Source organism: Oncorhynchus keta, unplaced genomic scaffold, assembly GCF_023373465.1.
Source record: "Oncorhynchus keta strain PuntledgeMale-10-30-2019 unplaced genomic scaffold, Oket_V2 Un_contig_26212_pilon_pilon, whole genome shotgun sequence".
Lineage (NCBI taxonomy): Eukaryota > Metazoa > Chordata > Actinopteri > Salmoniformes > Salmonidae > Oncorhynchus > Oncorhynchus keta.
Window position 1 is genome coordinate 133094 of NW_026284845.1, and position 15060 is coordinate 148153.

General features: G+C 43.5%; 1 protein-coding gene across 1 annotated transcript; it reads right to left on the bottom strand.

Moving 5' to 3' along the window:
• Nucleotides 1–3022: 3022 nt before the first annotated feature.
• LOC127922548 (ferredoxin-2, mitochondrial-like) lies at nt 3023–4170 on the bottom strand. The gene is made up of 3 exons (XM_052506393.1): nt 3958–4170; nt 3454–3506; nt 3023–3192 (listed from the first exon to the last, which is right to left on the bottom strand). The coding sequence occupies exons 1-3, from the start codon at nt 4133–4135 to the stop codon at nt 3076–3078; spliced, it is 348 nt and encodes a 115-aa protein (XP_052362353.1). The 5' UTR covers nt 4136–4170; the 3' UTR covers nt 3023–3075.
• Nucleotides 4171–15060: the final 10890 nt, after the last annotated feature.

Genomic DNA, 15060 nt, shown 5'->3' on the forward strand with positions numbered 1-15060 from the left:
ATCCCTGTGATCGATCGGATTAAATAGTTATTGAAACTATCGAGTTCAATCGTTTGATTATGTAATGTCCTGATCACGTTGGTGATCCCGGTTGTCTCTTACCAAGGCGACCAGGGCCAACATGCAGACCCTTGGTTTTCTCACTGAATCCGTCTTGAGAGAGATGACAAGTTATTTCCCTCAATTTGATCACTAGCTTCAGGAAATTGATAGTCACGTTACCGCAATGCATTTGTTGTTGGGCCTACAGGATGCCACAGATGTCTGTGATTGAAGTTGATTGACCTGCATAAACACATAAAAGTGTGGGTTGAGTGATTTGCGTTCTGGAGTTTCCCGAATTGTCGGCCTTGTGGCGCCTCGGTTTCTTCTGTATATATATATAAAACGTTTTTACATACAGGTAAATAGGCTAGTAATGCTTTGTACGAATAGTCATCCATTAAAAAACACGAAGTGAGGTTCTTGGTATAAATTGTAGGTCTACTGTTGAGTTTGACTAGCGATGCTTTATTTTGAACCATTTAAAATGATCTCCACAATAAAAACAAATACAATGTATCAGTATTTAGCAGTGACACATTGTCTGTTTAGAAAGGCAGCTCAATTCTGATCATTTTTCGCTAATTGTTGTTTTGACCCATCAGATCAGCTCGGGAAAAGATCGGTGATGGGTCAAAAGACCAATGATATGAATTGGGCTGCCTAAACGCAGCCATTTTAGCAGTGGTATTCAAAGTCAGTCCTCAAAGGGCCAGAGGTGGTTTTCTTGACCCTTGTATGATATTGCTAATTGGTCGATTATGCAATTGCATTTCCTGGGTTTTGAGGATTTAAACTGCTCTCAAGGACTGGTGTTGAATACTGCACTTGTGGTGTTCAATTGCCTTCAGTGTGGTTTTTAAAAAGCATAGGGCTTAAGACAGACTAGTACAAACTTTTGGTATTTTTATTGCACAAATCTAAAATACTTGCAAATTTGAGATATACCATATATACATAATACACCTACACGTCTTGTGCGTATGACAGACACATTAATTACAGTACAAGTGAAAGCATTCCAGGTTCGTAAAGGAGCCAACTAATACTGGATACAGGTGTTTTTGATGGACAGTTATGAGACTAACGGTGAATTGACAAGGCAAATCATTACTGGGTATGGATGGACAGAAACAGAAATGACTTTGGAATTGGACAAAATGAATCTGTCAGTTTAAAATGGTTTAGGCTGCATTTTGACCAATCAGATCAGCTTTGATGTGCAAAGATCTGTGATTGGAAAAAAATATCAAAATGAGGCTGCCTGTGTGAACGCAGTCCAAGTATCTCCTTGGCATCATTAGTTATCTAACAGATTCAACCCTTTCCATTCCAATCGATCTCAAGCTGCCCTCTGCTTACAAAACACACTGCAAAAGTGCTACATCAGAGATGATTAATGATTCCTGACAGGCTTGATGTAGGGAAAGGGCTTTCAGTGTTATGGATGGGCTTGACTAGTCACCACACACCCACAACAGTAAAATTCCTAGAAACTGTCCCAAAGTAGATATAATGGTGAAAGCCATGTATACGTACACACAACATCCTGTTCATTAGCTGTATGCGAGTGCTGTTATTGTAGAGACAAGACTATTTGGAAGCTCCACCTGAGATGTATGTTGACCTTTGTAAATGAGTTGTAACATGGAATGTTCTATTCAAGGACACAAAGTTATTTGCGTAGCAATGACAACAGGCCTTTCTGAAATGCTGACTCCGGTTACTATGAAACAGAACTGTCTGTGACATTGTACGGTTTTTGATAGACATCTCAATCTTGGCCTGAGAACTCTTCTATACACATGACATATTTATACATAAATGCTGAAAACCATCTAACTCTTCCACAATCAGCATTACTTTCAGTGTGAGCCATATACAACACACTTCAGAGGCTGCGTTTACACAGGCAGCCCAATTCTGATATTTTTTTTCCACTAATTGGTCTTTTGACCAATCCCATCAGGGGCGCTGTCTAAATGCAGCCAGTGACTCGTATATAGCTGTTGTCTTCAGGGTCACAGTCATGTGGATATGTAAGAGCATTCTTGACTTGGGAGGGAACCTTCAGCGACTCTCTCTTACGACTCAGTCCTGAGGGGCCGTGTTTCCAACATCCATACTAGCATACTACTTAGAATGCATGCCCAATACGTTGCTTCACACTAAGTAGGGTGCTAGTGTAGAGTGTAAACATCCATACTACTTTAGCATCCATGCCCAATACATTGCTTCACACTAAGTAGGGTGCTAGTGTGTAGTATCCTCAGTGTGGTTTGGGAACATGGCCGTCCACGTAGAAGTTCCTGGTGACCTTAGGCAGGGTAAGCTCGATGCCCTCCAGCTCCTGGGTGAGGATGATCTGACAGCCAAGTCTGGAGTTCTCCTGTAGCGCTGGGGCCATGTCCAGCATGTCATCCTCTCTGGGGATGAGAAGAATCAAATTGAAGCCATTGATTTGCATTGCATTATAAGAGTCTTGTTGACAATTAAAAGTTTTGTTTTTTATAGTATGTTTGACAGGGGCAATGTACAACCATAAGACGTGCAATGACATGAGCTCTCATGGACTATGGCATATCTTATAAAAACAATCTCATACCTTTCGTCAGGCTCTGGCGCAGCTTGTCGACATGGTCTCTGTTCACATACGTGGCACGTTGAGCAAGCTAGTGATGCCTCTAAGCTCCTTAAAATCACACATGGACAGGAAGAAAGAAACAAAGATGTAAGTGGCTCCCAGGCGCAGCGGTCTAATGCAGTGCGTCTCAGTGATAGAAGCGTCACACAGACACCCTGGTTTGAATCAGGCTGTATCACAACCGGCTGTGATTGGGAATCCCATAGAGCGGTACTGGAAAAATTGGCCCAGCGCCGTCCGGGTTTGCCGAGGTGTAGGCCATCATTCTAAAATAAGAATTTGACTTGCCTAGTTAAATAAAATAAAAATAGTTTTCATGAATACAATAATGGAGAAATCAGTCACCAACTTTTGACCTGAATTCTCTCAGGACGTCATCACAAACCCTATTAGCACTCACCTTCCAGTTCAATGTTGTGCCTATGGGCCAGGTACATTGCATTGTCTCCCACTTTGGCCTTCACTGGAATCCTCTGTCCTGATCTATCTATGTACACCACATTCACCTAAGAGGCAGGCCAAAAACAACAATATTAAAACTCATAGTTCACAAATGACAATGCAAGTGATAAATGCATGATGCACTCAAATGACATTAAGGAAAATCAGTACCAAAGTATGTGTATATCCCCTTGAGTTTGTCTGCATAAGGGTTAGGGTTACTAACCTGACCATGTATGTACTGTAATGGAGTGAAAATTGCAAATACATAAATAGCTAACAATCAATTAGCTAGCTAAATGATGCACTGGCAAAGTAGTTACTTACACCTCTTCTTGGGGGTCTTCTGCACTTGCACCCGCCTCACTTTGGTACAGACCTTCACAAAGAAAAAATAAAGACATCGTTGACATTCAGTTCCATATCCTCTTACGGGTTGTCTGACTTACAGTACGACTTTGAGACCAACTTAGTTACAGGGAATTTGCAGCTTCGAGGTTAGTTACACAACTTATCAAAACATTCTTAGCAACAGATGCCTTTGGGACTCCCAATCCCCAGTCACGGCCGGTTGTGATACAGCCTGGAATCGAACCAGGGTGTCTGTAGTGACACCTCAAGCATCGAAATGCAGTGCCCTAGACCACTGCGCCACTCTGGATCCTTACTAATAGTACCTAGTTACGATGTTCGTAGACATAACTAACTTGTTAGCAGCTGTCCAGCACTAAATTGATATAAATGATTTGGTTTCATGGAAGCTGAACAATTAGCTAACGTTAGATAGCAATCCAAGTGTAGCTGCGATAGTTAGCAACCGATCAACTCACCTTTGGATGTCTGCAAGTGTCGGTTCAACGTCCGAAAACGATCAACATTCGACGAACGAGCTATACCATTCAAATAACTATTCAACCTGTTGAAAGGACATGTGCTACAATCTGGTATAACTCTAGAAAGTCTCAAAGTCAGCCCCACGCTCGACCGAACTCCAGCGGTGACCGCCATGATTATGTTTTGATCACGTGAACGAAAGCAGCCAATAAAAAGTTGCAATGACATACGCATGTTTGGACTGTCTTCGGTTATTTGAGCGGCAGAGCGCGCTGTTGCAACACACATTTATCGAACAAAACCATTTTAGTCTGACTTGTCTAAAATGCCTTTATTACAAATTCTATACATAAAAAAAAAAAATATATATATATTTTTATCTCAGTCTTTGTGTACCAACAATTCTCGTATGCAATGTCTGTATATCTGTAATGTCTGTATATCTGTCATGTCTGTATATAATTTTAAATACATTTTAAAAATATCAAAGAACAACTAGGTTACTTTATCCTATGTGGATGTACCCCCAAGGAGTGCACATACTGATACCTTCATTAATGTTAACGAATGAAATATGAAATACTTGCAAGCCTCAAATTCGAGCTCTATTGTTTTATGTAGTTGGGGTTTTATGGGTACAAACAACATTGTCCTTTTCAGTTCAGCTTGATATTATTATTTATTTTTTAATGAAACATACGTTGAGTTAGGCCTAGCCATGCGTGTGTAGGGGTGGTCACAGACACATATTAGAGACACATATTTCCCTCAGATTACACAGATCCACAAAGAATTTGAAAACAAACCCCATTTTGATAAACTCCCATATCTACCAGGGAAACACCACAGTGCCATCACAGCAGCAATATTTGTGACCTGTTACCACAAGAAAAGGGCTACCAGTGAAGAACAAACACCATTGTAAATACAACCCAGGTGTATGTTCATTTATTTTCCCTTTTGTTCTTGAACTATTTTGCACATCGTTACAACACTGTATACACAGATAATATGACATTTGAAATGTCTTTATTCTTTTGGAACTTCTGTGAGTGTAATGTTAACTGTACATTTGTATTGTTTATTTCACTTTTGTTTATTATATATTTCACTTGCTCTGGCAATGTTAACATATTCTTCCCATGCCAATGAAGCCCTTGAATTGAATTGACACTTTTAAGGAGATGGGAAACTCAATTGGAATCGTATTAACGACCATTGTGTACAGTGCCCATACATCGTCAATGGGCTGCCTGGGTGATTCTAGGACAGGGAAATCAAACCAAATCAAATTTTATTTGTCACACATGGTTAGCAGATGTTAATGCGAGTGTAGCGAAATGCTTGTGCTTCTAGTTCCGGCCATGCAGTAATATCTAACAAGTAATCTAACCTAACAATTTCACAACAACTACCTTATACACACAAGTGTAAAGGAATCAATAAGAATATGTACATAAAAATATATGAATGAGTGATGGCCGAACGGCATAGGCAAGATGCAGTAGATGGTATAGAGTACAGTATATACATATGAGATGAGTAATGTAGGGTATGTAAACATTATATAAAGTGGCATTGGGGTGGCAGGGTAGCCTAGTGGTTAGAGTGTTGGGCTAGTAACTGGAAGATTGCAAGTTCAAATCCCTAAGCTGACAAGGTACAAATCTGTCATTCTGCCCCTGAACAGGCAGTTAACCCACTGTTCCTAGGCTGTCATTGAAAATAAGAATTTGTTTTTAACTGACTTGCCTAGTTAAATAAAGGTTAAAACTATTGAAAAAAGTGGCTAGTGATACTGTTATTACATCAATATTTCCATTATTAAAGTGGCTAGGTTGAGTCAGTATGTTGGCAGCAGCCACTCATTGTTAGTGATGGATGTTTAACAGTCTGATGGTCTTGAGATAGAAGCTGTTTTCAGTCTCCCGGTCCCCGCTTTGATGCACCTGTACTGACCTCGCCTTCTGGATGATAGCAGGGTGAACAGGCAGTGGCTCGGGTGGTTGTTGTCCTTGATGATCTTTTTGGCCTTCATGTGATATCGGGTGGTGTAGGTGTCCTGGAGGGCAGGTAGTTTGCCCCCGGTGATGCGTTGTGTAGACCTCACTAACCTCTGGAGAGCCTTACGGTTATGGGCGGAGCAGTTTCCGTACCAGGCGGTGATACAGTGATCGTACCAGTGATCGAAGCAATCTTGGAAGCGTGGAATCCGATTGGTCGGACCAGCGTTGAACAGACCTGAGCTCGGGTGCTTCCTGTTTTAGTTTCTGTCTATAGACAGGGGGCAACGAAATGGGGTCGACAGGATGCTCTCGATTGTGCATCTGTAAAAAAGTTTGTGAGTGTTTTTGGTGACAAGCCACATTTCTTCAGCCTCCTGAGATTGAAGAGGCGCTGCTGCACCTTCTTCACCACGTTGTCTGTGTGGGTGGACCATTTCAGTTTGTCCGTGATGTACGCCGAGGAATTTAAAACTTTCCACTACTGTCCCGTCGATGTGGATAGGGGCTGCTCCCTCTGCTGTTTCCTGAAGTCTACGATCATCTCCTTTGTTTTGTTGACATTGAGTGTGAGGTTATTTTCCTGACACCACACTCGAGGGCCCTCACCTCCTCCCTGTAGCCGCCTCGTCGTTGTTGGTAATCAAGCCCATCACTGTAGTGTCGTCTGCAAACTTGATGATTGAGTTGGAGGCATGCATGGCCACGCAGTCGTGGGTGAACAGGGAGTACAGGAGAGGGCTGAGAACGCACCCTTGTGGGGCCCCAGTGTTGAGGGTCAGCGGGGTGGAGATCACCACCTGGGTGCGGCCCGTCAGGAAGTCCAGGACCCAGTTGCACAGGGCGGGGTTGAGACCCAGGGTCTCGAGCTTAATGACGAGTTTGGAGGGGACTATGGTGTTAAATGCTGAGCTGTAGTCGATGAACAGCATTCTTACATAGGTATTCCTCTTGTCCAGATGGGTTAGGGCAGTGTGCAGTGTGATTGCGATTGCGTCATCTGTGGACCTATTGGGTCAGTAAACAAATTGGGTGTCAGGTAGGGTGGAGGTGATATGGTCCTTGACTAGTCTCTCAAAGCACTGCATGATGACGGAAGTGAGTGCTACGGGCGGTAGTCATTTTGCTCAGTTACCTTAGATTTCTTGGGAATAGGAACAATGGTGGCCCTCTTGAAGCATGTGGAAATAGCAGACTGGGATAGGGATTGATTGAATATGTCCGTAAACACAACAGCCAGCTGGTATGCGCATGCTCTGAGGACGCGGCTGGGGATGCCGTCTGGGTCTGCAGCCTTGCGAGGGCTAACACGTTTTAATGTTTTACTCACGTTGGCTGCAGTGAAGGAGAGAGCCCACAGGTTTTGGTAGCGGGCTGTGTCAGTGGCACTGTATTGTCCTCAAAGCGGGCAAAGAAGTTGTTTAGTCTGTCTGGGAGCAAGACATCGTGGTCCGCGACTGAGCTGGTTTTCTTTTTGTAGTCCGTGATTGACTGTAGACCCTGCCACATACCTCTCGTGTCTGACCTGCTGAATTGCAACTCTACTTTGTCTCTATACTGACGCTTAGCTTGTTTGATTGCCTTGCGGAGGAATAGCTACACTGTTTGTATTTGGTCATGTTTCCGGTCACCTTGCCCTGGTTAAAGCAGTGGTTCACACTTTCAGATTTGCTCGAATGCTGCCATCAATCACGGTTTCTGGTTGGGGAATGTTTTAATAGATGCTGTGGGTAAAACATCACCGATGCACTTGCTAATAAACTCGCTCACCGAATCAGCGTATTCATCAATGTTGTTGTTCGACATTATGAGGAACATATCCCAGTCCACGTGATCGAAGCAATCTTGGAAGCGTGGTTAGTCGGACCAGCGTTGAACTGACCTGAGCTCGGGTGCTTCCTGTTTTAGTTTCGGTCTATAGGCAGGGGGCAACAAAATGGAGTCGTGGTCAGCTTTTCCGAAAGGAGGGCGGGGGAGGGCCTTATATGCGTTGTGGAATTTAGAACAACAATGATCCAGGGTTTTGCCAGCCCGGGTTGTGCAATTGATATGCTGCTAGAATTTAGGAAGCCTTGTTTTCAGATTAGCCCTGTTAAAATCCCCAGCTACAATAAATGCGACCTCAGGATATATGGTTTCCAGTTTACATAGTCGAATGAAGTTCTTTCAGGGCCGTCGATGTGTCTGCTTGGGGCGGAATATACGCGACTTTGATTATGATTGAAGAGAATTCTCTTGGTAGATAATGCGGTCGGCATTTGATTTGTGAGGAATTCAATGTCAGGTGAACAAAAGAACTTGAGTTCCTGTATGTTGTTATGATCACACCACATCATAAGGCATACACCCCCGCCCTTCTTCTTACCAAAGAAATGCTTGTTTCTGTCGGCAAGATGCGTGAAGAAACCAGCTGGCTGTACCGATTCCGATAGCGTGTCTCGAGTGAGCCCTGTTGCCGTGAAACAAAGAATGTTACAGTCTCTGATTTCTCTCTGGAAGGCAACTCTTGCCCGGATTTCATCTACCTTGTTGTCAAGAGACTGGACATTGGCGAGTAGTATGCTCGGGAGCGGTGCGCGATGTGCCCGTATACGGAGCCTGACCAGAAGACCGCCCCGTCTGCCCATTCTACGGCGCCGTTGTTTTGGGTTGCCGGCTGGGATCTGATCCATTGTCCTGGGTGGTGGGCCAAACAGAGGATCCGCTTCGGGAAAGTCGTATTTCTGGTCGTAATGTTGGTGAGTTGACTTTTCTCTTATATCCAATAGTTCCTCCAGACTGTATGTAATAAAACCTAAGATTTCCTGGGGTAACAATGTAAGAAATAACACATAAAAAAAACAAAATACTGCATCGTTTCCTAGGAACGCGAAGCGAGGTGGCCATCTCTATCGGCACTGGAAGTTTGGAGACCTCTCCTTCAAGCAGTGAGTAGGAGGCTGTCAACCGGTGACTGAAACTCGGTGGTGAAGTTGGATTGTTTGCTAAAATGGATGACGAGGAGGAGACCTGGCTGACGACTGTGGCACGTTTTGGGAGCATGGCGAGGCCAGAGATGGAACAGAAGAATAAGGCCATCAGTGGGTGTTCTTTCTGCAAGCAGTACAGCAGATGAAGGAGCGGCATGAGCGTGGTGAACAGATTTGACAGAGAGGAAGAAGGAGAAGAGCCGAGTGTAGTGGGAAGATGTGTGTTGAGGAAGAATGGCACCAAGTACAAACCCTATTCTGCTGTCTGTGATAGCTCTGATGGCTCAGAAATGGAACCTGATGATTTCCCAGCTAGCACAGTGGATCTGGGACGATTTCGGCTGAGAGTCAGACTCGGCCGACGTCTGGGCCGCCTTCGACAGTAATACTTATGGCTAGGTTGCGGGAATTGATCTCGGGCCGATTCTGGTGTGAGTTATCTGGCCCAAATGTATTACTTGGGGCTTGTGCCGAATCCGGCGAGAGTTATCTGGCCCAAATGTATTACTTGGGGCTCCGGCAGATTGGGGCTACTCTCTCTTTATTTATTTTTCCATATTTTGTTATTGTTTCTGTGATCCAAAAATTATTAACATTTAAATACAATTCTTTAAGAGTCCTGTTTAAGTAGTATTTTAGAATTTTGATACTTTGTGCAAGGCAATTGATAAGCATTAAAACTTTGTTGATGAATCCTCCCGAGTGGCGCAGCATTCTAAGACACTGCATCGCAGTAACTGCGTTACTACAAAATTAGATCTGATCTTCATCTAAATCACAAACACAGTGTGCCTACACTAATAACACACAAAGTACTGTATTTTTCTTGTCTATATTGAATACATCGTTTAAACATTCACAGTGTAGGTTGGGAAAAGTATGCGAACCCCTAGGCTAATGACTTCTCCGAAACCTAATTGGAATCAGGAGTCAGTTAATGTGGAGTCCAAACAACGAGATTGGAGATGTTGGTTGGAGCTGCCCTGCCCTTTAAAAACACTAACAAAATATGAGCTTGATATTCACAAGAAACATTGCCTGATGTGAACCATGCCTTGAACAAAAGAGATCTCAGAAGACCCAAGATTAAGAAATGTTGACATGCATAAAGCTGGAACAGGTTACAAAGTATCGCTAAAAGCCTTGATCAGTCCACCATAAGACAAATTGTCTATAAATGGAGAAAGTTCAGCACTGTTGCTACTTCCCTAGGAGTGGCGTCCTGCGAAGATGACTGCAAGAGCACAGAGCAGAATGCTCATTGAGGTTAAGAAGAATGGGACATGGTAACATCTCTGTTGACGAGTCTAAGATACGTTTAACAATAAACAAGAATGGTGTTCATGGGAGGACACCACGGAAAACACCACTACTCTCCAAAAAAAAAACATTGCTGCACATCTGAAGTTTGCAAAAGAGCATCTGGATGTTCCACAATGTTACTGGTAAAATATTTTGTGGACAGATGAAACTAAAGTTGAGTTGTTTGGAGGGAAGGAACACACAACACTATGTGTGGAGAAAAAAAGGTACAGCACACCAACATCAAACCTCATCCCAACTGTAAAGTATAGTGAAGGGAGCATCATGGTTTGGGGCTGCTTTGCTGCCTCAGGGCCTGACACCTTGCTATCATCAATGGAAAAATGAATTCCCAAGTTTATCAAGACATTTTGCAGGAGAATGTGTGGATCTGTCTTCCAATTGAAACTCAACAGAAGCTGGGTGATGCAACAGGACAACGACCCAAAACAAAGAAGTAAATCAACAACAGAATGGCTTCAACAGAAGAACATAAGCCTTCTGGAGTGGCCCAGTCAGAGTCCTGACCTCAACCCGATTGAGATGCTGTGGCATGACATCAAGAGAGCGCTTCACACCAGACATCCCAAGAATATTGCTGAACTGAAACAGTTTTGTAAAGAGGAATGGTCCAAAATTCCTCCTGACCGTTGTGCAGGTCTGATCCGCAACTACAGAAAACGTTTTGGTTGAGGATATTATTGCCATGGAGGGTCAACCAGTTATTAAATCCAAGGGTTCACATACTTTTCCCACCCTGCACTGTGAATGTTTACACGGTGTGTACAATAAAGACATGAAAATGTCAAATTGTTTGTGGGTTATTAGTTTAAGCAGACTGTGTTTGTCTATTGTTGTGACTTAGATGAAGATCAGATCACATTTTTTGACCAGTTTATGCAGAAGTCCAGGTAATTCCAAAGGGTTCACATACTTTTTCTTGCCACTGTAGATGTTAGTTGGTGTTGCATTTTTTGAATTTTGTATCACAAAATGTAGGCTATGTGATCGACCACACACTACCCCACGGTAGGTGGCGGCATGCACAAACAAAATGTGCAAACCCATGATACAAAAATAAGAAGAAAAGTGACTGGGAGTCAATTGGGCGCGAGCTCATAAAAACAACATTAGCATGAATTTTGTGAACAAGAAGATGTGAGATAATTAACTTGTTCTATGAAATATCGTATAGCTTTGGAATCATGATATTATGTACTTTCAAGGAAAATAGACTCATACCTGACTTTGAGGAAGGAATTGCATTGATTGAAAGCTTACCAACTAATAATAATAATAATAATATATGCCATTTAGCTGATGACTTACAGTCATGTGTGCATACCAACCACGTGACGCAGCATGATAACGTGAACGTGATTGGTCGACAGTCTGCTGGGTGGGGCGTTGTACGTCTCTCCATTCATTTCCCAATGGGATTTCTATCTCCCTACGTTCTCTAATATTTCTGGCAAGGGCCTATCTGATCCAGGCAGGCAGTGAGGGGACTGTGTTTGACTGAGGTCACTGGACGATGAAGAGACAAAGATTATGTTTTGACTGGAGTCTAGAGGTGGGGTCCTAAACTCTCCTTCTGCACACTGGGACGCAATGCACACACACACACACACACACACACACACACACACACACACACACACACACACACACACACACACACACACACACACACACACACACACACACACACACACACACACACACACACACACACACTCACTCCTCTACTGCCCCCTGGTCAATTCAACAGTCTCAGGGGTAAACATCTTCAGCCTTGAAATGTCCATTCGAGACATGACTAACAAAAAATACGAAAGCTTTCACGGCAGTAAAAACTCCACAGTGGGGCGTTCTTGTTGACATGTGAGATGTGATATACATCCCCATAAAACGAGTCATTCCTCTAGTGTAAGAAGTCTGGTGCTTTATCATGATCTGTCCATAGGCCTCAAGACGGCCTTAAACCTAGAGTAATATACATTACAGTCCCCAAGTCAGTCTTAAACCTAGAGTAATATACATTACAGGCCCCAAGTCAGTCTTAAACCTCACGTAATATACATTACAGGCCCCAAGTCAGTCTTAAACCTAGAGTAATATACATTACAGGCCCCAAGTCAGTCTTAAACCTAGAGTAATATACATTACAGGCCCCAAGACAGTCTTAAACCTAGAGTAATATACTTTACAGGCCCCAAGTCAGTCTTAAACCAAGAGTAATATACATTACAGGCCCCAAGTCAGTCTTAAACGTAGAGTAATATACATTACAGGCCCCAAGTCAGTCTTAAATCTAGAGTAATATACATTACAGGCCCCAAGTCAGTCTTAAACGTAGAGTAATATACAGTACAGGCCCCAAGTCAGTCTTAAACCTAGAGTAATATACATTACAGGCCCCAAGTCAGTCTTAAACGTCACGAGTATTATACATTACAGACCCCAAGTCAGTCTTAAACGTAAGAGTAATATACAGTACAGACCCCAAGTCAGTCTTAAACCTCACGTAATATACATTACAGGCCCCAAGTCAGTCTTAACGTAAAAGTAATATACAGCACAGACCCCAAGTCAGTCTTAAACCTAGAGTAATATACAGCACAGGCCCCAAGTCAGTCTTAAACCTAGAGTAATATACAGCACAGACCCCAAGTCAGTCTTAAACATAGAGTAATATACAGCACAGGCCTCAATGTCTGTATTAAACCAAGAGTAATATACATTACAGGCCCCAAGTCAGTCTTAAACCAAGAGTAGTTCTTACAGTCTTCAGACCCCAAGTCAGTCTTAAACTCAACGGGGCCTAAGTATACATTACAGGCCCTTCAAGTCATTCATCCTTTAAACCAAGAGTAATATACAGTACAGACCTCAAGTCAGTATTAAACCTCTGGTAATATACAGTAGGCTCCTTAACAGCCCCAATATGGCTGTATAGAGTTCCTCTACTGTGAGTGATCCAAATGTCGGGTCACTATAAAATATCATAGAGCTAGTTCTTCGCCTTCTATGAGTCTTAAGGAAGGGTCTCCTTCCAGTCAGTCAAGGTGCGCCGGGGCGCTCCTACCAGGTGGGCGACTTCAGCTCTGATGGCTAGCTTGGTTCCTCTTCCTGTTCATTCATCCTTCAACCACTATCATTGCTATGCAGGCCCAAAAGTAGATCTTCTCCTTTCCCCCTTCTGATGAAATGGTCAAAGACTCCAGTCACCCAAGTAATAGACGGATCACCACCTCTGCTGAACCCGCACGGCAACTGCTCTTACTGGAGGACTGCCAAGTCATGGACCAAAGGCTCCTTAACAGCTTCCACCCCCAAGCGCATAAGACTGCTGAACAATGAATCAAATGGCCATCCGGACTATTTACATTGAACCCCCCTCGACTAACCTGTATCCCCTCACTTTGACTCGGTACTGGTACTCCCTGTATATAACCTCGTTATTGTTATGTCATTTTCTTGTGACCATGGTTCCTTTTTATTTGATTTTTACTTTAGTAAAGTCTATTTCTTGAACTGCATTGTTGGTTAAGGGCTTGTCAGTAAGCATTTCATGGTAAGGCCCCCTGGTGGCAAACTGCCGACATGGGACTCTGCTGACAAACTCAAAAACACACACAGATATTTACACTCACTTTCCATTATGTTCATACACAGATGATCAAGGACAAACAGACAAGATGACCACAAGCCTACCTGCTGTATAGCCTCAATCATGTGCAGCTGAAGTATTTGAAATATTTGAAATACTATATATACCCATTGTTATATATACACCCAGGTCTGATCCTGAAGTGTGTTGTTGGGCTTGTGTGTTTGTGTGTGTGTGTGTGTGGGTGTGTGTGTGTGTGTGTGTGTGTGTACTTAGTGTGTGTGTGTGTGTGTGTGTGTGTGTGTGTGCAGCTGTGTGTGTGTGTGTGAAATACTGTGTTTCTGTGTCCTGAAGTTTGTGTGTGTTTGTGTGTGTGTGTGTTTGAGTGAGTGCCAAAAGTCCTTACAAGAATAGTAAACCGTAAAAATGAGGGGGGATGAACATTAACTGTCTCTCAGTTAATGTTAGGATCCATGGAGTCTTCACCTGTGTGCCTGTGGATTCCATTAGGGACCAGGAAGTGTCCCATCCCGGTGCATCCTTGAGCCCTCAGGTCGTCAGCTGCGGCTCTGTAAGGGTGTGGTGGGTGGAGGACTGTTAAACTGTTACACACATGACCTGCAGATGAAATGGTCTCTAGCTGCGAGCCTGTCCCCTCTGCCATTCTTGTGGTGACTTGAGTGTGTGTGTGTGTGTGTGTGTGTGTGTGTGTGTGTGTGTGTGTGTGTGTGTGTGTGTGTGTGTGTGTGTGTGTGTGTGTGTGTGTGTGTGTGTGTGTGTGTGTGAGCGCATAAGTGTGTCAATATTATCTCAGCTCTACCCTTGGTTTCTAAGCATTGGGTTGAATATCCTCCGATGGGAAAGCCATGCTTGTCTTACTTCAAGCTCACACACACACGCTCACACACAGACAAACTCGCACACACGCTCACACACAGACAAACTCGCACACACGCTCACACACCAGTGGACATTCTCCTCCTCTCTCTCCCCAGAGGCAGGCCTGGGTTTACCTTTCCTCCTCAGCGGTGGCCTGGGCATGTTAGGTTAGTGGAGTCGTCATGCTCCTCTGGAACTCCCCTCTGAGAAGTCTCCAGTTCTGCCTATGGCTGTGTTCTGATACTCTGATATTCCCAGGTCTTTCCACCCAGGACAGGCCGTCGGGGACAGAGTTATATGTTAGGTGACTCTTCCTATGGGTTTCTCTACACG

Coding starts and splice junctions, on each gene's coding strand:
- LOC127922548 (XM_052506393.1), bottom strand. CDS start 4,135: ATGGCGGTCACCGCTGGAGTTCGGTCGAGCGTGGGGCTGACTTTGAGA. Junction 3,507..3,957: donor ACACTTGCAGACATCCAAAG/GTGAGTTGATCG, acceptor TTCTTTGTGAAG/GTCTGTACCAAAGTGAGGCG. Junction 3,193..3,453: donor AAGACCCCCAAGAAGAGGTG/TAAGTAACTACT, acceptor CCTGCCTCTTAG/GTGAATGTGGTGTACATAGA.